The sequence below is a fragment of the Chlorella variabilis genome, assembly GCF_000147415.1.
Source record: "Chlorella variabilis unplaced genomic scaffold CHLNCscaffold_16, whole genome shotgun sequence".
Classification (NCBI taxonomy): domain Eukaryota; kingdom Viridiplantae; phylum Chlorophyta; class Trebouxiophyceae; order Chlorellales; family Chlorellaceae; genus Chlorella; species Chlorella variabilis.
In genome coordinates this window covers 989549-1011153 of record NW_005435072.1, presented here as the reverse complement: position 1 = coordinate 1011153, position 21605 = coordinate 989549, and the positions used below count along the sequence as shown (strand labels likewise).

The 21605-nt window shown below is 67.4% G+C and overlaps 4 protein-coding genes across 4 annotated transcripts in view; 1 reads left to right on the top strand and 3 right to left on the bottom strand.

Moving 5' to 3' along the window:
• Positions 1 to 5698: 5698 nt before the first annotated feature.
• CHLNCDRAFT_9713 (hypothetical protein) lies at positions 5699 to 7456 on the bottom strand (the record flags this gene model as incomplete). The annotated part of the gene is made up of 7 exons (XM_005845742.1): positions 5699 to 5882; positions 6025 to 6207; positions 6386 to 6473; positions 6594 to 6659; positions 6759 to 6885; positions 7150 to 7234; positions 7353 to 7456. Coding segments are annotated over 7 exons (837 nt in total), but the record flags the coding sequence as incomplete, so codon positions are not given.
• A 3736-nt stretch (positions 7457 to 11192) lies between these two features.
• CHLNCDRAFT_136526 (hypothetical protein) lies at positions 11193 to 12825 on the bottom strand (the record flags this gene model as incomplete). Its single annotated transcript, XM_005845741.1, has 5 exons — positions 11193 to 11274; positions 11388 to 12121; positions 12345 to 12433; positions 12532 to 12671; positions 12800 to 12825. 5 exons carry the CDS (start codon positions 12823 to 12825, stop codon positions 11193 to 11195), a joined length of 1071 nt encoding a protein of 356 aa, XP_005845803.1.
• Positions 12826 to 13359: 534 nt separating this feature from the next.
• CHLNCDRAFT_25450 (hypothetical protein) lies at positions 13360 to 14817 on the top strand (the record flags this gene model as incomplete). The annotated part of the gene is made up of 6 exons (XM_005845854.1): positions 13360 to 13411; positions 13553 to 13683; positions 13900 to 13956; positions 14134 to 14238; positions 14409 to 14489; positions 14641 to 14817. Coding segments are annotated over 6 exons (603 nt in total), but the record flags the coding sequence as incomplete, so codon positions are not given.
• A 427-nt stretch (positions 14818 to 15244) lies between these two features.
• CHLNCDRAFT_25435 (hypothetical protein) overlaps positions 15245 to 21605 on the bottom strand; it is a gene marked incomplete at both ends in the record, with an annotated part of 8343 nt that continues 1982 nt past the window's right edge. The window contains 20 exons of the mRNA XM_005845740.1: positions 15245 to 15294; positions 15438 to 15540; positions 15752 to 15819; positions 16263 to 16394; positions 16605 to 16674; positions 16953 to 17031; positions 17281 to 17347; positions 17566 to 17657; positions 17928 to 18112; positions 18452 to 18532; positions 18766 to 18879; positions 19042 to 19122; positions 19320 to 19383; positions 19525 to 19597; positions 19926 to 20043; positions 20268 to 20366; positions 20459 to 20598; positions 20877 to 20992; positions 21184 to 21307; positions 21511 to 21600. Coding sequence (XP_005845802.1) covers positions 15245 to 15294; positions 15438 to 15540; positions 15752 to 15819; positions 16263 to 16394; positions 16605 to 16674; positions 16953 to 17031; positions 17281 to 17347; positions 17566 to 17657; positions 17928 to 18112; positions 18452 to 18532; positions 18766 to 18879; positions 19042 to 19122; positions 19320 to 19383; positions 19525 to 19597; positions 19926 to 20043; positions 20268 to 20366; positions 20459 to 20598; positions 20877 to 20992; positions 21184 to 21307; positions 21511 to 21600 — 1946 coding nt within the window. The remainder of the gene's footprint in view (positions 15295 to 15437; positions 15541 to 15751; positions 15820 to 16262; positions 16395 to 16604; positions 16675 to 16952; positions 17032 to 17280; positions 17348 to 17565; positions 17658 to 17927; positions 18113 to 18451; positions 18533 to 18765; positions 18880 to 19041; positions 19123 to 19319; positions 19384 to 19524; positions 19598 to 19925; positions 20044 to 20267; positions 20367 to 20458; positions 20599 to 20876; positions 20993 to 21183; positions 21308 to 21510; positions 21601 to 21605) is intronic.

Sequence of the window (21605 nt, the reverse complement as noted above, 5' to 3'; positions counted from 1 at the left end):
GGAACTTGCAGCGGCGACCGGCGCCAGGGTCCGGCACAGGCACAGGGAGCCCAGGGGGCAGGCTGGAGCAGGCTGCAGCAGGCTGGCAAGGCGCAGGCGCGGGCAGGCGGCGCGCTCACGGGAGATCGGAGTAGAACTGCACGGCCAGCTCGTCGGGGCGCGGGATGTGGCGCAGCGGGTTGCCGGGCCCCGCGATTTGCAGGCCCTCCATGCTGCTGGCGCGGCTGCACGGCGCGACAGGCGCCCAACGATGCGATCCCGGTCACGTGGCGACAGCGACTGAACGGCATGCATGTGATACCCAGAATGTGGTGTCCAAATAATGGGCTCCACAGGGGACTCCATCCAAAGCAGGTGGCAACAGCTGACAGCGGGCTGGACTGTGGGCCACAAAAGACCTGAAGGCCCGTCGGCACTTGTGCGCTGCCTCCCAAGGCTCACACCTGAGGGCCACGTATGCCTGGCCTGGCGCAAAGGCGCTGCTAAGGTCCACCACTACACGATCCAGCGTCATGCCCTGGCTCTTGCTGCGGGGTTTGCGGGGAGGGACAGGCGGCAGCAGAGTAAGGGGATGTGGGCTCAGGAGCAGGAAAGCAGGCTGCTGCTGAATGCGTGCAGCACTCACTGGATGGTCAGCGCCCAGGCCAGCATGAGGGGCAGCTGCACGCGGAAGATGGAGCCCTTGCCCAGCACCTGCAGGCCGGGGCAACACAGGCAAGCAGGCACAGTTGCCAAGCTTGCCTGACGGTGCCCTGCACTTGTGCACGGAGCTACCAGGGCTGCTCAACCACGTGGAGGGAGCCTGCCTGCCGCTACCTTGTACTCGAAGCTATTGGGCTGCATCACAAGCGGCTTGGGCACCTTCTTGCTGGCCCACCGCACCACCGGCAGCACCACCAGCACCCCTGCATTTGCCTCTGCTGCCGCTGAGCCGTCCTCATGCTGCTGTGCAGGTGGCGCGCCACGCCTAGGCACCCAGCCGTGCTGAGGCTGCTGCAGCTGCCGCGCCAGGGACTCCTGCTGCTGGATGTACGCGGTCAGCACCTGAATCTCTCGCTCCGCTATCGCCACCTGTGAGCATGTGCACATGAGGCCAGCACAATTGGTCAATTGCAACGCACAGCAAGGCTCAGTGGCACCAGCGAGAACCAATAAGCAGCAGGAAGCGCCTGCCCCACACCAGCACCGCCTCCCAACCTGCACCGGCAGAGGCTGGTGGCCGTGCTGCCAGACCTCGTAATCGCCATCCCACTCTGGCAGCTGCACCCTCGCCCCTGCACTGCCTGGGCGCCGGCTGCTGGCTGCAGGTGGCTGCTGCTGCTGCTGCTGCTCGCGCTGCTGGAAAGCGGCAAGGTGATCGCTGGCGCGCTGGAAGCCGGATGGGCGCTCGGCCTGCGCTGCTGGTGCCGCTGCTGGTGCCGCTGCGGGCCTGCCAAGGCTGCTACCAGAGCTGTGCGGCTGTGGCGGACTGGTGCTGCCTATCTCTGGCTCGGCGGGCACCTGCTCTCCTGCCGGTGCCGCTGCAGGCGCCACCGCAATGGCGGCAGGAGCCGAGAGCGGCCGCTCCTGGGCACCCATCCGCTGCCGCTTGGCCGCGGGCTCCCCGCCGGCCGCCTGCACGACGCAGCCAGGCTGCTGCTCGGCGCCTGGGCCGGTGCTGCCAGCCTGCGCAGCAGCGCCGCTCCCCACCGCCACAAAGGCTGCTCCCGCCCCTGCTGGCCCTGGCCGGGGCGTCGCCCCTCCTGAAGCTGACCCCGGGCGCGAGCTGGGCGGCTTGTGCAGCTCCCGTTGCAGCTTGGCCAGCAGCTGCTGCAGGCGCGCCAGCTGGGCCCTGCACTCTCCAGGCACAGACCAGCGCAGACACAATCAGTGGGCTCGACGTGAGCGCCGCCGCTTGCGCTGGCACGCATCCATCCCTGGCACTGGCACACCAGCCCGCCCAAGCCAGCACCTGCGGCTCCCTTACCCACCTGGCATCCAGGAAGCCTACCACCACGCCGCGGCTGCCGTTGACCAGCCCGCACCCCAGGTTTGCCACGCACATCACTTGGGCGCTGGTCTTGAGGAGCAGCGGGTCCTTCACCTTCCGGTCCTCCTTCAGCACCTGCCGGCAGGCGGGCAGGCAGCCAGAAGGAGGCAGTGGGACGAACTTGGCACAGGCGCAGGCCTGAGGCCGGTCGGCTGCTGCTCGTACCTGCTTCTCGTGCCTGCCCGACGCTGGGGGAAGCTACATGCCACAGTGCAGTACCAAGCAAGTGCCGCCCAGCCAGCCACCTGCCCCCACCAAGCACGTACCTCGGGCATGGCCGTCTCGAGCTTCAACAGCCGCCTGTGCACCGCAGGGCAGTGCGGGTCTTCGCCGCGCCGCACCTTGGGCTCCAGGCGGTGGGCTGCAAGAGCAGGCCAGGCAAAGCAGCGCCATGGGAGGGGCGCCCGCCAGCAACTTGCGCCTTTCGGCGGGCAGGCGGTGCATGGCTACGTGCATGCAGAACGGGCTCACACACCCTACCCAGCCGCTGCTCCTACCTGCGCGGAACTCGTGCTGCGGCCCCGGCAGCTTTGCCAGCTCGGCGGCGTTGCGCTGCCCAGCATCCAGGTTTTTGCTGCAGGGAGGGGAGGGGCGGGGCAGAGGAAAGCTCTGGCAGGGCAGCCGGGGCTGGCACTGGTCGGGAGCAGGTGCAGCCAAAGGCGGTGACAAGCTGTTGGAGTGAAGCAGCAGGGGCAGCCTTTTAGCTGACCAGTACAGGTGGGTGGCTAGGATGCCATCGTCACACAGCAGGGGGCGGCTGCATCAACACAGGTGGGGGAGAGAAGGGGGGACCAGCGGGCATTCCTTGCTTGGCTGCGAAGGACGCATCAGTGGCAACCAAAGCACGCACAGCAGGAACAGCCACATTGTGGATCGCCCCGCAGGGGCAGGCGGGCAGGAACGCACCTGCAGCGGCGCCAGAGCTCGTCCAGCTGCTCAGCGGTGGCGGAGCCGTCGCGCAGCGCATGAAGGATTGCCACAAACTCGCGGTCTGCCTGGCGGTGCACCTGCGCAGTAGCGAGAGGGAAACCATGTGGCAGGAGAGGAGAGGCGCGGAGGAGAGCCCTCATCCAGGCCCAGGGAAGAAGTGCAGACTGGCCCTGAAAAGATGCATGCTCCAGATGGCTGGCTGCCAAAGACAGCGCTGGCCACAGCGGGCTCGGCCTCACACCTTCTTCAGCATGGCCACCTCCAGCCCCAGAGACGTCCACGCGCTTGTCTGGAAGCACAGGCCGCGGTTGCACACAGCGGCGCCGTTGCGCACCTGCCGCGCAGTCAGCTTGCCGTTCCTGCACGCAGCCGTCGCAGCAAGGCGCTCGTAGCTGCAGGATCCAGCAGCATGAGAGCGACGCAGCAGCGCTCGCACGACAGCAGTTGCTGCCCCCATGCCGTCATGCACGCTCACTTGAGCAGCTTCTCATCCAGGTTCTGCACCGCCAGCTCGTGCTGCCGCAGGTTCTGCGCATCGCCCTTGTTCACCGGGGGCAGCTGCAGTTAAGGGCGGGCGGCAGATGCCAGAACGCTCTTGGCCTGGCGTTGGCATTTGGCCGGTGCAGGACCAGCTGGCCGCACAAGCTGGCTGCAAAGGACAGCAGTCCGCCGCTCCCTTCCAACTCGGCACACCCACAAAAGCCACGCTGCATCATGGAAGCCTCGCCACACACACTGTCACTACACCACACCACACAAGTGCCACGCACCTGCAGAAAGTCTCCCACAAGGATGAGCTGCAGCCCCGCCAGCGGGCGCCTCAGCTTCGCCCTGAGCCGCTCCCGCAGCTCGCACCCCTCCTCCAGGCCCTCCATCTGGTCTCGGATGTGTGCGGCACGGGCGGCGTAGATGGCCTCTGCCAGGTGCTGCAGCATCTCAGCAGACAGCATGGACACCTGCACAAGGTGTGTCGCAGCTAAAGGTCAGCCGCAAACAGGGCAACAGAGGGCAAGCTGGGAAGAGAGCAGCGCACATGGCGCCAACGAGGCACGCATGTTTGGCTTGCCTCGTCGACGATCAGGACATCCAGCGCCCCCAGCTTCTCGCTGCGCTTCTTCTTCACACCCACGATGTGGCCAACCTGCGTGGCAGGGCAGCCCAGCGGGAAGGTTGCTGCTGCGAGCGAGTGCATGCATGCCAGTGCTGGGCGCATGGTCGGGTGGGCATCGGTAGCCCACCGCCAGGTCCTGCCACCTCACCTTGGTCGCAACCCCAATTTGTAGCACCCTGTGCAGCGTGTCGCCGCCCACCAGCTCCGCTGCACACCCCGTCAGCGCGGCCAGGGCCACCTGCATGGGCGGTTGGCAAGCACGGTTTGGCCACGCGGGATGCCCTTCTGCGGATTCCCTCCGTCCCGCCCCCTTCTTTCTCACCTGCTTGTCCTCCTGATCAAAGTGATCGATCATGTGGCGAATCCAGTGACTCTTGCCCGTGCCCCCAACACCCGTAAGGAACACATTTCGGCCAGCAAGCACGAGGTCCCTGCAGGCGGCGGCGGGCGGTGGCGGGTGGAGGAGGGTGAGGGCGGGTGAGCGAGAGGTGACGGTGGCAAGCTCAGCAGACCGTAACGAAGCCTCCTGCGCCTGAGCCGCACGCCTACGGCACAGCTGTCGCCAGTTCTCACTTGACGGCCTGCTGCTCCTCGCTCAGGCTGGGCTGCTCGAGACATGGCGCCTCCATAGCGCCTACCACGTTGAGTGCACTCCAAAGAGCTCTACGTGATCAATCTTGCGCGCTGGCATCTCACGCTGCGCACGCTGAGGCGGCGCCGCCCCCAAACTGGTGTTCACATGCGTATGAAACTTTATGGCCGGCTGCACTCCTCAGCCTGAACATGGCTGCCACTTCATGGGGAGATGGTGGTGCGCAAGTTGTGCTGCCGCTGCGTCGTGCAACCTGGGCAGGCGGACTGGCGGCGGGGGAGCTGGCCGTGCGGTTGCAGCGGGGTTTCAAACACCGTCTTCCAGAGCCGCGCTAGGGCTCGCTGTGTGTAAAGCGTCAACTGACAGCACCTTGAGGACCATCCGCACTTGCACCCTGACTATGAGCCACCTTATGTGCGGCGACTGGCAGTACCACACGGCGGCAAGCATCAGCAAGAATAGATCTCAAGGAACATATGTGTAGAAATTAATATCAGGCACGGGGAAGGGGGAAAGACATCATAGCAAGGTAGCCAGCAGGGTCGCGGCGAGGAGGCAGGGCACCAGCAGCTGGGCGGCAAGGGGCGCATGATGCAGCGCAGCGCTGCTTTCGGTTTCATTGCCGCTGGTCCAGCGGCAGCGCAGGCTCAGCAGGCCACTGCACTCGTACGTCCTCTCGGGTGCAGGCGAGGTGCCCACAGGGAAGCAGTCTGCGCTCAGCTCCAGCCCGGGACCAGCTTGCCCATGGCCGGCTGCACTGCTGCTGGCGTTCGCGAAGCAGCCGGTCCGTTTGGGGCAGGGGAGGAGGCGGTGGACGGCGTAGGCGAGGGTGCGGCTGCCACAGGCGAGGGCGAGGGTGAAGGCGAGGGTGAGGGGGAAGCGGTGCGCATAAAGTTGGGAGCCAGCCTGGTCTGCTGCGCCTGCAAGGCAGGCAGTTGGCACGATGGGCATCCTGGTGAGCAAGCGCCAGCGTGGCCACACCAACACAGCGGGCGCAGGAGCAAGAGACCAGCCCCGCCTGCCCTGCCTTCCCCGCCCCCACCTGCAGCAGGCGGGGCACGGTGGTGGTGCTGAACACCACCCGCTGGCTGGCGTTGGTGAGGATGGAGGCCATGTCGGCCACAGTCGCGGCGGGGAAGGCCTGCAGGATGAGCGCCGCCACGCCCACGGTGTGCGGCGAGGCCATGGAGGTGCCTGACATCACGGCGGAAGAGGTGTCGCTGCGGCAGGAGGTGGGGTAGGAGCTGCTTCTCAGGCACAGGCCCGGCAGGCGCAGGCTCGGACGGGGGCCGGTACAGGGTGGTAGGCGACCCGGGGCAAGCAACGGCGGCAGCGGTGCTGTTTACAGCCCCGTAGGCCCACCTGGAGATTCCGGCGCTGGTGATGGAGGAGCCCGGCGCAAAGATGTCGACGCAGGAGCCGATGTTGGAGAACGGCGACAGCTGGTCGCTGGAGTCGGAGGAGGCGACGGCGATGGCCTGGGGGTTGGAGGCGGGGGACTGGGAGCAGGCGTCTGCAGGGAGCGAATGGGAGAGCAGGGTGAGGCTGGTGCGTCGAAGTGGAGAAGGCCAGGCAGGAGGCAGGCAAGGTGACTCCTCCTCTCCCTGCTGGTCCATGGACCGTTCTCACCCGCGCCATATCTGCAGCAAACATGCTGAGATGTCAGTCACGGCTGATCGGCAAATTCAGTCAGAAAAATCCCGCAAGCATGACTGTTGCTCACTTGTTGCCCGCCGACGTCACCACTGGAATCCCAGCATTGATCAGCTGCTGGGCAGCATCGTTGAGCGCGGTGCTGCGTGGGCCACCTGCTCAGCAAACCAGGCCGGGCGCAGGCAGGCAGGCTGGAAGGCAGGGAAATGGCCGTGTGGATGTGCTGCAGCTGGGTGCACCATGCCGTGCAGTCGTGCCATCAAAACCCATTCACTCACCGAGCGACATGTTGACGACGCCCCGCCAGCCGTTGCGCTTCACGTGCTGCACCACCCACGACATGCCTGCAGGCGGGCAGCAGGGAGGGTCATGGGCACAGGAATCCGGCGCACAGCAATGGGCGTCCACCACCATCCACACAAGCCGCCACGCACTGCCAGTACCTGCGATGATGTTGGAGTAGGAGCCGCTGCCGTCGTCGCCCATGGTCTTGACCGCATGAATGGTGGCCTTTTTGGCCACGCCAAACTGGGAGCCCATGGCTGTGCCGCTCACGTGCGTGCCGTGTCCCTGCAGGCAGAGGGAGGCAGGTGGGGAGGCATGGCCGCGGCTGGCTGCTGGCGCAGGGGTACAAAAGTAAGATTTTTGAACAAGTGGATTGCCGCTGCCGTGGCCAGCCCATGCCAAACTCACGTGGCCGTCCCAGGCTGCCACCACCTCCACGCCAGCGGTGGCGTTGGCGCCCTCAAGCTCCCCGGCAAAGATGGTGGCCCGCAGGCAGTCCAGGTCCTCAGGCAGGCAGTCGATGTTGGCGGCCGCCACGTTGGCCGCCACGCTGCTGTCGCCAAAGCCCTGCACCGCGTAGCCGCTGGTGAAGGACACAGACTCGCCCACCCGCCCAGAAAACTCGGAGTGGGTGCTGCAATCAGTAGCAGCGGGGAGGGCACAGGCGCGTCAGTTGGGTATGTGGGTTGCGGCACTCAGCAAGGCGGCCGGCCCGTTGCCTGATGGGCGCCGACCCCACTGGCTCGTCTCACGTGCGCAGTCCGGTGTCAAGCACATAGATGTGCACGCCGCGCCCATCCAGGCCAGGCGCAAAGGAACCGTCCAGGGGCAGGCTGGCCTGGTCGATGCGGTCCAGCCTGCGGCAATGTGGGGCCCCTCGGTCCTCAGCAGGAAGCTTCATCAGTCACCTCCCAGCCTCACTGTAGCATGAGACCGCCTGCTGCCTGCCATGCCCGTCCGCACTCACCCCCAGGGTGCGGCGGCGTCCACGGTGGCCACGTCGCCAGGCAGCTCGATGGTGGCCTCTGGGATGTGGTCCACGGTGGCGATGCGGTCCCGCTCAATGTACTGCACCACATCTCCCAGCGCGCGCCGCATGGCCAGCAGGTCGGCCTGCGGGGGCAGGGAACGAAGGGCAAACCAGAAGGGCTGGGTTGGTCACAACAGGAATCGCCAAGCAATATTGCATAGCTGCCTCGCCCGGGGGGCCTGTTCTGGTCACGCGCCGCCTGCCACCCCCAGCCCCTCAAATTGTTGCCCAGCCCGGCCCAGCTCACCGAGGACTCCACAGAGAAGGTCTGGAAGCTCCAGTCCACCGGGCTGAAGGGGTCGGCCTCGGCCTGCGCCAAGGCCGTTGCAGTAGTACGCATCCATTCATTCATTCAGCACACAGACCGGCCGCCTCTTGCTCGAGGGCGGCCCACTTTGGCCTGGGCAGCCCGGGCCGCCCTCCCCCCCGGGCGCATGTTCGGTGTTGGAGGGGTGTGCCCAGCGATAGGGGGCCCCTGAAGGCATGCGCCGAGGCCGGGAAGCGTGGTTCGGCGCTGCTGCACGCTTGGCGATTTGAACAGAACCACGTGCCGCCGAGCTGCGGCCGCAGTTTCCGGCCCACGGTCTACGGTCGCAGCCACGGGACTCGGCGGCACGGCGTTTGGGCCCAAGCTTGCTGCCGCCGCCGCCGTGCCCGGGGGGCAGCGCGGCGGCGGCGGGGGCACGCTGCGACGCCCCCGTGCTGCCGAGTTGCGGCCGTAGTTTCCTGCCAGAAGCCCACGGCCACAGCCACGGGACTCGGCGGCACGGCGTTTCGGTCCACGGCTTGCTGCCGCCGCCGTCGCAGGGGTGCTGCCTGCGGCGGCGGCGGCACGGCGTTTGGGTCCACGGCTTGCTGCCGCTGCCGCCGCCGCAGGGGTGCTGCCTGCGGCGGCGGCGGTAGCGCACGTGGCAACCCCCCGCGTTTCCTTGCCTCCCATCCACCGGACCCCGTCCTGCGCTTCACTTTGTTTAGGGAGGGGCTGCTCACTGCTCATTGCTCATTGCTCATCGCACACTGCTCAACGCTCATTGCCCTATATCCCACCCAGCCGCAGGACTCCACTGCCGCCCGCGCCCCGCCCCATCTGGCCGCTTGCGCGCCCCATCCCCCCTCGATGGGGCCCGCCCACACCGGGGCCTCCCCCCTCCCGCCCACTGCTTTCTCAACGGCCCCGAGCCGGGGCTGCCCTCATTGCATACATAGTGCGCCTTTCCCTGCTTTTCTAGTGACCTAGCGTTCCGCACTGCCGTTTGGCCAGCCCATGCTCCCGTACCGTTGCGTTTCTCCCCAATGCGCCATGCCACTTTGCCAGTCATACACACGTTTCGATGCGTGCCCTGTCAGCTGCTTGCGTTGCATGTCGCCTTGCTCCACCCCTGTTTTATTGCTTTCTCTGCTTTCGCCCGGTTCCCGTCCCGTTTCGGCGGGGAGTCTATGTTGCAAGCTAGTTCTTGCTTTACCAGACTTTAAGCCCACACAAGCTGCGCACCTTCCCCGCAGACGCCGTTGAAGCGGGAGGCAGCATCGTCGGTGGCCAGCTCCTCGCAGATGCTGGCCAGGTCCTCGTTGCTCACGTTGGGCTGCAGGCAGGCGGGCAGGGTGGGCGCAGGCAGGGGGTCGAAAGGGAACGCTGGGGATGCGGGTGCAACAGCTGCTTGCAGCTGCCACGGCCGGAACTGCGCTTGCCGAGCAGCACCCACCCCGCCGCCCCAGCCCACCTTGAGGCGCATGATGAAGCCGGTGGAGGCGTCGGCGGGCGTCTCGCCCTGCACCATGAACTCGTCGCCGTCGAACAGCGGCACCAGGTCCTGGGTGGGCGGGGCGGAGGCGGGGCGCTCGCCGCACAGGGCGCCCACGCAGGGGAAGGGGGCGGAGGTGTCCGCGTCTGCGCTGGTCTGGAAGGGGAAGACGTCGCTGGAGTAGAGGAAGGCGGTGTCCAGCTGCAGGGTGAAGCCGGTGCCTGTGCCAGGGCAGCGCAGCGGGGGGAGCGGGCAGGGGTAAGAGCTCGAGCAGGATGTGCAGACCGCAGGGGCAGAGCGCAAGTGGTGTGGACTGGGCCTGTGTCGCTGCCGCCGGGCAGCCTGGCAGCTTCCCTCCCACCGGCCTGTGGGCAGCTCCCCGCTGCTCCACAAGTTCAGCAGGCTGCCCAGCCACCCACCCGACTTGTCCAGGATGCAGAGGCGGTTCCACATGGAGGGCAGGGAGGACAGCTTGGTGCCGGAGGAGTCGGTGAGCTTGACAAAGTTGACCTGCGGCGGGTGGGCGGGCACGGGCAGCAAGCACAGACGGCTCACGGTAGTGGGTGCCGGGCAGGCAGGTAGGCACGAAGACAACGCCCTCTCCTGCCCAGGGACAGCCAGGGGCAGCTTCTGGTGTCTTCCCTCACACCCCTCAGCAGCCCCGCCTCCCCACCTGGATGTGGTACCAGCCGTCATCGGAGGGCCCCGCCAGCACGCGCGCGTCGCCGCGCCCCGCACCATCTAGCGTGATCATGCGCGACTGGCGGCGGTTGATGGTGTCCTCAAGGTAGAGTGCGCCGTTGGTCAGCGCGGAGCCCTTGACCCACGCATCCAGCACGCTGCAAAGCCAGGCAGGGGTAGAGGCGGCAGATCGAGCCAAAGATGGACATCTTGCAGCAGCGGCGGTTGACCGCACGGCTGGAGGTACCGCGGCGGGTGACTGAGTTCCTCGAGTTCCTTGCAGCGCCCAGCACCCACCTCATGCCCGTGAATGGAAGGTTAGAGGCGAAAATGGCGTTGCCCCATGGCACCACTTGAGCGTACACAGAGGAGGTGGAGCCGTTGCGGCGCCGCAGGCGGTCAGCAAACACGCAGTCCTGGCAGCTGCAGGGGAAGCAAGGTGGCAAGAGGGAGCTTGCGGAGGCTTGCAGCGTGCAAAGGGTAAAGTTTCAGAGCAGGAGTGGACATGAGTGGGCGGGCGAGGCAAGCGAGGTGGTGGGTGTTGCTGGGCGTTGCGCCACCCGTCCGTGCCGGGGTGGGTGGATGGCGGCAGGCCGCCGAAGCGCACCCATAGCCCGCCCACTTCCAGCCATCGCCTAGGCCGGCGCCCACGGTGAGCAGGGAGAGCAGGGAGGCGTCCTGCGGTCAAAACAGCGTGAGTGGTCAGCAGTGGTCAGCGGGGTTCGTGTGAGCGTGCGACTCCGGCCCCTCCCGCTCTTACCACCGCTGCAACGTCCTCGCACGTGGCGAGCTTGCAGAGCAGCAGGAAGGCGGCCGATGCCAGCAGCAAGCCGGCAGTGGTGCGACTCATCGCTGGGGTGCGGCTGGAGGTACTGGCGAGAAGGACTAGAAGGCTGTGAAGCTGAAAGGATGGCGAGAAGAAGTGAAAGACGCGGTTTGTAGGCACCGGTGCAGGAGGTGGGTGGCGGCGCAACGGGACATCCACTTTCCAATTGTCGCATCTCATGTCAAGGCCCTTGGGTGCCCCATCACTGCTCCCTCTGTTGCCAGCCACCTGTGCAAGCTGGGCCGCCAAGTTGGGCTGCCAAGCAGGGGTTTACAGGGGAAGCCCGCTGCACAAGATGGAACCACGTGCATCATCACTTGAACACCACGGTTGCCGCCCAAACTTGCTCCTCCTGCTGCAAGCCGCCCAGCGCCCGCTGCGCCCCAAGGTGGCCCCTGCAGCACCAATTCCTCAGGTCAGGGCCAAGCTGAGTGCACTCCACCTCAGATCCTAACCACGCTCTCCAGGCGGCCAAGCCACCATCATCACAGGCTCGCGCAGCCCGCACCTGTCGGCCAGCAGCTTGAGGCAGGCCAGCAGCTGGCGCGTGTTGCTCGCCAGCTGCAGCATGCGACAGACTGCGGGCACCGCGATGCTGCGGTACGCCGCCGCCATCACCACCAGCGCCTGCTCCCGACCGCGCTGCGCCGCCGCCACCGTCACAAGCTGCACCAGCTGCGGCGCGCTGCTGCGGAGCCTAAACAGCGACACAAAGTTGCCGCCGGGCCCACCCAGTGCCGAGTGCAGGCGCAGCGCCAGCTGCACCTCGGGCGTCTCCAAGATGCGCCGAGGAAAGCGCCGCAGCGTGGTCAGCGTGTCCAGCCGATCGCCCGCCTGCTGCTGCACGCACGCAAAGTAGAGGGACAGGGCCGCCGCCGCCTCGGGCCAGCGCCGAAACTCGGGCTGTCGCAGGGCTGCCGCCACCGTGGCGCCGTCGACGAGGGCGGCACCCAGCCCTCCCAGCAGCCCCGCATCACCGTCCTCATCGCAGCCCTCGTCTGCCCAGCGCGCCACCGCCGCACAGCCACTGCCCTGTTCTGCTGCTGCTGCTGGTAACGATGGCGCGCTGGAGGTCAGGCCAGGTGGGCCAGCAGGCACTGGCGAGCACCGCTGCTGCTGCTGCTGCTGCAGCTGCTGCACCGCCAGCGCAGGGTAAATGAGGTGCACCAGCTGCTGCAGCGCTTTCAGGGCTTCGGGCCAGTCCTGTGCACGGGCGCACACATCGGCAGCACACTCGTACACCTGCTGGCGCAGGGTGGGCCAAGCAGGACGGGCAGGCATGGGGGCAGTGAGGGGCTGGCGAGGCAGTAGCTCGACGTATGCTGGCCCCGCCAAGCAGCTTCCTGGCTCGTTCATTGCATCAGCAGGTGCAGGCACCTGTCGGCGAACGCTGAGGGTGCTGCCCACGCCACCAGCAGCAGCAGCGCGCAGCAGCAGCGCAGGACCAGGCAGCATCCTGCCACACCTCCCGGGTGAAGTGGGACAGCTGCCGCAGCGAGGTGAGTGTCTCGCGCAGAGCACGGCAGCGAGGCACCAGGTCCCGCCAGGCATCCACTGCACGCAGGCGTGGGCAGGGCGCACTTGTTGAGCTGTTTCCTACCTGCACTTGCTGGCTGCAGAATGAACCAGCAGCGCATAGAGTTGCTCACTACCTGAGCTTCCTGCCGTCTCATCGATGCACGCCTGCCGCTCCAGCGAGAGCTCCAGCACCCGCTGCTGCAGCCGATCGAAGGCGGCGTGGCACTGCAGTATGTCGCCGACCAGCAGCGTCGGGCGGGGCGGCGCCGCTCGCCTGCGGCAGGGCAGGGCGGGGAGCGCAGACAGCAGCAGCGCGTGGCGTGAATGGCTTCGCCCCTGAATGGCACGCCTGTGTGCTTCTCTTCCTGCGTGCAAGAGCAACGGGTGCCTCCTCGACCCCACCTGCCGTCGGCGATGCGGGACTGCATTGGAACGACGATCTGGCAAGCCTCGGAAGGTGTCAAGACCAAATCGCGGCGAAATACTAGGCACTTGCTGGCTGCTGCGTGCTGTGGTTTTGGGTGGCATGTGTGTTGGTAGCGCTCTCCTCCCTCACCGTCTGATCGCTCCATCGCCAACCTCAGCCATGGCCACCACCGCTGCAGCCGGCTACGTGCGGTGCTTCGCTGCCTCCACCGGCAGGCGGGCAGTAGCCTCCAGGAGCCTGGCTGCCAGGCCGGTGTGCGCAATGCCGACCCGCAGCTTCTTCGGGGGCCTGTTTGGCAAGGACAAGAGGGAGGTGCGTGTGGTTGCAATGGCCGGCCAAGCGGTGGCGGCAGCCGAGCGGCGGCGGCTTCTAGTAAAACGTCGGGGCAGAGGCGTTGCCGCGTTCCGACCAGTCTCAGGACGCAGGCGATCAGCTGAGAAACCCCGTCCCATTGACTGCTGAGGTGCAGGGCAAGAACGACGAGGTGCTGAAGAGGGCCCGCGCGGCCAAGCGCGGCACCGAGCTGGCGCCCGCCACGCCGCCTGAAGGCCTGGAGATTGCCACGGTGGCGGGAGGCTGCTTCTGGGGTGAGCGCCGGCGCGGACGCGCCTGGGGGCCTGGCAGCCGCCACCAGCAGGTGGCAAGTCCCTGCCTCAAGCCTCGTCCCATGTGCACCTGCTGGCCTGAAACCCTGTGCTGCCTATGCCGCCTCCTGCACCCGCGTGCAGGGCTGGAGCTCGCCTACCAGCGCGTGCCAGGGGTGGTGAAGACCAGCGTCGGGTACACAGCGGGCCAGGTGCCCAACCCAACCTACGAGGAGGTGTGCAGCGGGCGCACAGGGCACACCGAGGCGGTGCAGGTGCGTCGTGGGACACTGACCGAGCGAAGCGCACCCCACTTGGGCTGGCTGCCCGGCCAGCAGACCACCCGCACCCGCTCGGATGCTCTCTTGTGTACTGCTGCCTGCATGTCTGGCCTCCGCGGGGGCAAGGCGCTGGTGACCTGCCCTGCACCGAACCTGCCAACCGCCTGCGTGTGTGTGTGTGTGTGAGTGTGTGTGTGTGTCTGCCCACAGATGTACTACGACCCCGCCACCTGCACCTTTGAGCGCATCCTGGAGGAGTTCTTCGAGGTGGGAGGAGCAACCTTGGGAGCACACCTGTTCCCACACTTTGGAAGTTGTTTTCACTGCTTGGAAGTTGTTGCTCTGAAGGAGCGCTTGGTCGGTGCGATTGACACAAGGGATACTTCCCTGCCTGCATGCCCGCGCGTCAAACCCTGCCCTGGCCTGCCCTGTGCTTGCATGCAGAAGGTGGATCCGACCACGCTGAACAGGCAGGGCAACGACGTGGGCACGCAGTACCGCTCAGTCATCTTCTACCACAACGAGCAGCAGAAGGAGGCGGCGGAGAAGGTGGGGCGGCACGGCCGCCCGAGATCATTGCTGCGCTGTCCTGCTGCGGGCGCATGATGCTGGCGCAGGGCAGAGGGCGTGCCGAGGCTGCAGCAAGCAATGCCGCGGATGCGCTCCCATGCCGTGTTTATGCTGCCTGTGTGCAGGCGGTGGCCGCCACCAATGAGAAGCTTGCGTCGGGGCTGTTCCGCCTCCCCGGCAAGAAGGTGCAGACCACCATCGAACCAGCCACCGACTACTACCTAGCAGAGGTGTGGAGGGGGAGCCGGGGCTGTGTGTTGAGCGCGGAACAGCTACCGCGCAGCAGCATCTGTGTTTGAAGGGCAGCATGTACGCCCAGCACACCTGCCCGCCTGCTTGCCCGATTGTTTGATGTGTGCGTATGTGTGCGTTGTACTGCAGGACTACCACCAGCAGTACCTCAGCCGCGGCGGCCGCTTCAACCGGCCGCAGAGCGCTGAGAAGGGATGCAACGACAAGATTCGTTGCTGTGAGTGGGGCTGGGCTTGGTGCAGGGCAGGGGGCCTGCAAGGCTGTGCCAGTGCTTTTGTGCGTTCCTGCGTCGTTTCGTCATGCTGAGACTCTCACGTGCTGGCTGTCCTCTGGTGTGCAGATGGCTGATGTCCTTCCAACTGAGCATTGTTGGTGCTGGAGCGCTCATCCCTATCTGATTCCTCGGCATTTTTTCCACCAGTTTTCCGTTGTCAGCGCTTGAACTCAACCAACCTGCAAACCTCTGTGAAACGAACCAGTGTCTGTGCCGCCCGGGCCGCAGTGTTACAGATCGTTGGGGCAATGGTAGGCAATGGTACAGTGCGCATGGCAGCCAGTTGCTTTCTTCCCAGTGGGCCTGGGCTGCCCAGCTACTCGTGCATCTCCACCTGCGGCAGCAAAGAGGGCAGGAGGGGAGTGACGTGACACCAGACATGTGGGGTCGCCGGGCATGTTGGGGGAGACAACTGGCAGGCAGGCGCTCGTGCTGCGCATGTGCTGCACGGAGGCTCACATAGTCTGGGTTCTCTCTGAGGATGACCACGCCCTCCAGTGTGCTGCTGGCTGCAGCAACACAGCGCAGGGCCACGAGGCAGCAGCAGCGCAGTGAGCGGTCAGCAGCAGCAGGCGACACGCGGGGGGGAGCAAGGGGAGGAGCGCACCACCACCACCGCAACGCCGCGGCCGAGTGTTCTGCACGCCCCCACCTGGGATGTACTTTTCTGTGCCCAGCTCCGCACGCTCCCCCACAGACAGCAGCACCGGCGTGGTGTGCGTCTGGAAGCCTGTGATGGTCTTGGGCCGCCCCGCCTGCATGCCGGGCAGGGCAGCGCAGGGCGGGCACGGGTCAGCGCAGGGCAGGGCAGCGCAGGGCGGGTCCACTGGCGACGCCATGCCACCACACTTCGTGAGAGGCAGCGCGCTGGGTGTGCGGCACGGCTGAGGCAAGAAACAGCGGCGAGGAGCAAGGGAGAGGGAGAGGAGTGGTTGCCTCACGCTGCACCATGCCGCCACCCCGCACCTGTGCCACCGTGTCCACCGCCTGGCCCACCCGCACCGGGCACGCCAGCATCGCACCCTCCTCGTCCACTGCAGGCCAGGGCAGGCCAGGAGCAGCGGGCAGCTCAGCGCACAGGGCGACACAGGGGGCAGAGCAGGCGGCGAGCGCCAGGCAGGCATCTGATGTGCAGAGGCATGAGGCGTGAGGTGGATATATGGGCGCAGGCAGGGTGGTGGGTGAGAGGGCAGCCCCGGGCTCAGAACCGTGTGTCAACACATCGCTGCTCCCCGGCCGCCTGGCCCGGCAGGCGCGGGCGCCGCCGTGGGCGCCAGGGGCGGCACAGCGGCTTGCAGATAAGATCAAGTAATTGGTCATCACCGCCCGGGGCGCCTCCGCACACCACACACCAATCGTGCAGGCACGGCGCGGCGCAGCGGCAGCCAGCGGCACGCACACGCAGCCGACGGCGCAGCGCAGCAGCCAGGGGAGTGGCTTCGGCCCCCAAGCCCCAGGGGGGCGCAACCCCACCCACCTGTCATGAGCATGCGTGGCTTCATGGCGGGTGTGAGGCAGTACAGGAGGTAGTGCTGCTTTCCAGCCAGGCTCGACTTCATGTCCAGGCCGCCCGCCAGCAGTACCGCCAGGATGCCTGCCAGCGCGGTGCCTGCAGGCAGCCGGGTGACGTGCGGGCAGCAGCGACTGAGCGCCATCAGCGAGGACAAAAGTCGGCCGCTGCACAGCGGCATGCGCAGCGCACCCCCCTTCCAGCTGCTCCCTCGCCCGCTCTCTGCACCCGGCACCCACCCCCCCCGTTGTCCAAGGCTCGCAGGCCCCAGGCACGCCCCCGCCAGCCCCGCCAGCGGCGCCCACCCACCGTTGAGCAGGGTGTGGTCTGAGTGGTATGGGTTGAGCGTCATCAGGCCCTTGCCCATGTGCACCAGACCCTGCAGGCAGGTCAGGCAGCCAGGCAGGCGGGCAGGCGGGCCAGGTCGGGCCGTGGCCAGCAGGCGCCAGCAGCGCGCAGCCGACCACACGCCAGCCGGCCAGCCAGCCGGCACCTCCAGCCTGCCCAGGAGAGCGCGGGGAGCACACAAGCACGCCTCCCCTCCCCTCCCTTTCCCTTCCCTGCCTCCCGCCCCTGCCCACGGCGTCCCGGAGTGGCGCCCAGGCAGGCCACGGCGCGCCAGGCTGGCACCCCAGCCCAGCCCGGCCCACCCCCCACCTGCGCCACTCTGACCAGGAAGAGCAGCGTTGGCTCTTTGTAGTAGTAGCTGCTCAGGTTGCGCAGGATGCCCGCCAGCCTGCATATGGCAGGGGAGGGGCGGAGCGAGGGGAGGGGAGGGGTGAGGGGAGGGGCAGGTGCTGTGAAAGAGGAACCGGTAAGCCACATGGCGGCGGTGGCAGGGGCTGCAGAGCGAGACGCGGCGGGGGTGGGGTGCCGGGCCCCGTGGTGGAAGGCATGGCTTGGGGAGGCGCCGCGCGTGTGCAGGCAGCAGGCGGCTGCGGCAGCGAGGCATGCACGAGCGCGTCGGGCGGCGCCACGCACGCACCGCGCGTTGTTGGTGCCCGCCCCGATGAAGCCCAGCGCCAGCACGGCGTTCATGGCCACATCGGTATCTGCGGGGCGAAGGGGGGCGGGCGGGTGGGTGGGTGGCTGAGCGTGGCACACACTATCTCTGCCTCAACCTTTATCTTTATCTGCCTTGATGCAAAAGTATTATGATAACAAAAGCCCCCATGGTCCACGAGATGATGTCACGAGATGCTGTCACCGCCACACCCTTGCCCGTCCCCCCCGGGGCAAACCCTCGCACCACCACCACCCCGCCGCCCACCTGTGTCGTGGCTGAGGCGCGACAGAGTGTCCATGACGGTCATGTCGGGGCTGCTGACGTTGAGCAGGGCCAGGGCCAGCGGCACGCCGCGCCTGCAGGAGAGGCGGTGAGCGTGGCGTTGGCGGCGGCAGGCGAGGCGGAGGCGGTGAGCGTGGAGGGGGCGGGGCGCGCGGGGCAGGCGTGCAGTGGGCGGCGGGGCAGTGCACCACCAGAGGCATCAGCCCCAGCCTCGCCACCGCCACGCACACCCATGCGCGCACTCTGCAACCCACACGCGCACACATGTACACGCCACCACCACACCCATACACACACACACACACACACACAGCCTGCGCCTCCCCGCGCCCCGCCCCGCCCACCTGGCCGCCGGCTCGCCGTACTGCAGCAGGTGCTCCAGCGCGCGGTGGCTCATCTGGCCGCCAAGCTCCTCAGACATGGCCAGCAGGCCCAGCCCCAGCACCGCCACCGGCTGGTGCGCCGCCTTCCACGCCGTCCCCTCCTCCACCTCAATGTGCTCCCCGCAGATCGCCAGCAGCTGCTGCACCTGCAGGGGCATGGGGCCAGGGGGGCGGGGAGGGGAGGGGAAGCAGGGGGTCGAGGGCGGGTGAGGGCAGGTGAAGGCAGGGCAGGGGAAGGGGGCCCAAGAGGGCCGGGAGCAGCAGCACAGCGGGGCGAGGGTCGCGACAGAGGGGAGGTCCAGCCATGGGCCAAGGCCCGGGCGGTGTAAAAGGCAGCGCCCCGCCCCGCTGGCAGTGCCACCGCGGCAGCAGGCAGGCAGGCTGCAGGCTCGCCCCGTGCCTCCATGCGTGGCGCTGCGCCCCTGCCCCTCCCTGCACCCCGTGCGCGGCTCAAACGCAGGGCGGGGCGTGCTTGCCTTGAGCACGTCCCCTGTGCCGGCATAGGCGCACACATCCAGGATGACTTGCAGGAAGCGGGACACCTTCTCATCCAGGGTCTTGGCCACCTGCGGCCATCACCAGAGGGCAACCGAGGCAGCGGGAGGGGGTCAGGTCACGTGGGATACGTGAGAGGCAGGGTGGGCAGCATGGGGAGCACCAGGCTAGGACAGGGCAAGATGGGAGGAGGGCAGGGGACGGCCCGGCGCCGGGGACGGGGCTGGCGGGGTGGCGCCGTGTGTCGGGCTCGCTGGCGCGAGGAGGAGGTGCGAGGGGCCGGGCGTACCGCCGTACCGCCTACCTCCAGAGTGGCGTCCACCGCGCCCTGCCTGTGCAGGAACAGCAGGCCCAGGGCCAGGCACATGAGGCGGCCGCCGGTCTGCATCAGGTCCGCCTCGCCTCGCAGCATCAGGGCCTGTGGTACAGGCGGTACGGGATGGGCAGGACGGCGATGCGGCCATTAGGAGCGGGCCTTTGCAGAAAGAAGAGGTGTGCTGTCGCTCCCAAGCACGCTTAGCAGCGGCCCGGCACCAGCCACACCTTCACGCCCAGCCCGCAATGTGCCACCCCGCCCCACCTGCAGTATGGCCTCTACCGCGTCGCCGTTGGCGGTGCCCTGGTACACTAGCGCCAGCGACAGCGCCGCTATGCTGGACACCTGCACACCATGGTGGCGTTGGGTGGGCCGGGGCGGGCGGGAGCAGGGGGCGGAAAGGCGAGGGTCGGCGTGCGGTGCCTCCCGGCTGGGCAGCCGCCGAGTGATTTGCTGACAGCACACAAACACACATAGGCACTCTCTCTCTCTCTCTCTCTCTCTCTCCTCTCACACACACACACATAGGCCCCCACCCGCACCTCCATGCTGATGTCTGTGTCCATGATGAGCGGCAGCAGCAGCTCAGCCACCTCCTCCTTCTCCCTGCGGGCAGCCAGGTGGGGTGCGGTGGTGGCATGTGCGTGGGAGTGAGTGTTTGCCAGGGTGGGTGGGGCAGTGGGGAGGGAGGTGGCATGCGAGCAAGGAGAAAAAAGGGAGCGGCCCGGCAGAGCCCGCCCTCCGCACCTGCCGGCGTACGAAATCCCCAGCCCCAGGACTGCCCCGATGCGCGTCTGTGGGTCGTCCTTGCTCACATAGTCTGCAGGCAGGCAGGCAGGGCGGGGTGGGGCACGGGTGGGGCGACCAGGGCGCGGCGCATGTTGCGTTGCCACGCGACATCGGTGATGGCGGCAAGCGGGAGCGAAGGACACGGAGAGTGCCTTGCGCCTAACCCACGCCCTCCACATTCCTTCCCTGCTGCCCCGGCTCGAGAGCTGCACTGCACCACTGCGCCCAAATCCAGTCCCCAGCCCCCCCTGGAACCCAACGTTGAGCATCCCTCCCCTCCTTCACACCCTCCCCCCTGGCCCCCGCAAAGAGCCTGCACTGCGCCGCCATTGCGTGCACCACACCCGCGCCGCACCCACCGCTCAGCAGCGCCAGCGCGGGGTCCACCTCATCCAGCACCCCGCAGCTGACGATCCCCACCGCCAGCAGCGCCCCCGCCACCACCTGGTTGTCTGTGGAGTAGAGGAAGCGGTCGATCTGCGGAAGGGGCAAGGCCGGAGCAACAAAGGAGGTGGGCGGGGCAGCAAGGGATGGATGGGATGGGCTCGACAAGATTGGTGGAGAGGCGGCAGGTGAGTTGCTGGGGGTGGGGTCGGGAGTGGATTCACAGAGGTTTAGCTGGCAGTGGGTGGCGGGGCGGGTGAAGCCACAGAGGAGGGCAGCGGCCTTGCTTGCGGCGCGGCCCGCCAGCCCCAGCCCACCTGCGGCAGCCCTCCCTCCACGTCCCACAGCAGCACCGTGCCCAGAGAGGCAGTGGCGCTCATCTTGCCGTGGTCCTTGTTCTTGAAGATCCAGTGCACCTGCGGGCGTGACGGGGGTGTGGCGGGGCAGGCAGCGGGCGAAAACATTGGAAACGGCCGCCTCGGCAGCCGTTGAAAACGGCTGCACACACACGCCCGCCCGCCCGCCCGCCCACCTTCTCATCCTCCGACGCCGCCGTGACCAGCTTGTCCTGGCCGAAGCCGGCGTTGACAAAGGCGTTGACAAAGGTGGCAGCCAGGTTGGCGCGCGCAGAGTCGACGGCGGGGCCTGCTTGGGGTGACGGGGCGCAACAGCAGGTGATGGTCTGTGTGTGGCTGGGTGAGTGGTGGCGGCAGCGGTGATGGCTTGGGGTCACGCAGGGATGGCCGTGCAGCAGGCAACGCAGGTAGCACGAGCGTGGGCAGCCGAGCCTGTCGGCGCCCGTGCCTTCAATGCACACCACACCCGCGGGCCCTCTGCCCTGCAGACGGCATCTATCCGCCGGCTCGATGGCTACACACCACCACCCGCACGCCCCACAACGACCACCCACCCACCCACCCACCCACCCGTGGGCGCCCTGCCCTCCACCAGGTGCATCTTGTACACATCCTCCGGCGTCTTAGCCTCCATCACATCCAGGTCCCGCGCCAGGCTCAGGTACTGCTCGCTCAGCTTGGTGTTGCTGCAGGGGCGGGGCGGGGCGGGGGCGAGGGCGGGGAGGACAAAGAGCCGGGCGGTTCACGCTGGGGCGGCGGTGGAAGGGCGCGCGACGCGGCAGGGAGGTGGCGGTGGTGCTGGGTGAATGCATGGGCACTTTATTTGGGGTTATAAGTGAAGTGCTTGTCTCATGCGCCCGTTTTCTTTTAGACCCACCTGATGATCTGCTGCAGCTGCTCCCTGAGCTCCTCATCCTCCACCGCCGCGGGCCCCCCCTCCAGGTCCAGCGCCAGGCCGTGGCGCCCCATGATGTACGCCAGCTGCTTCTTGTACAAGGGTTCTGCAGGGGGCGCGTGTGTGTGCGCATGGGTTAGCATGCATGTGTGAATGTGTGGTGGTGGTGGTGGCATGTGTTGCGGGGAGTAGCGCAGCTCGCCACGGCCAGCCGCGCCGTCCACGCCGCCGGCGCTGCTGCCCCAGCTGCCCCACGCCCAGCTCCCACACCCCCCAGCCCCTGCAGACAACACGCCCCCACCCACCCACCTGCGCACGCCCCAAACGCCCCCTCAGCCATCTCCCGGCTGCCCAGCTTCAACGCCATGCGCAGCGCGTCGCTGTGTTTGCCCACCTGTGCTCGC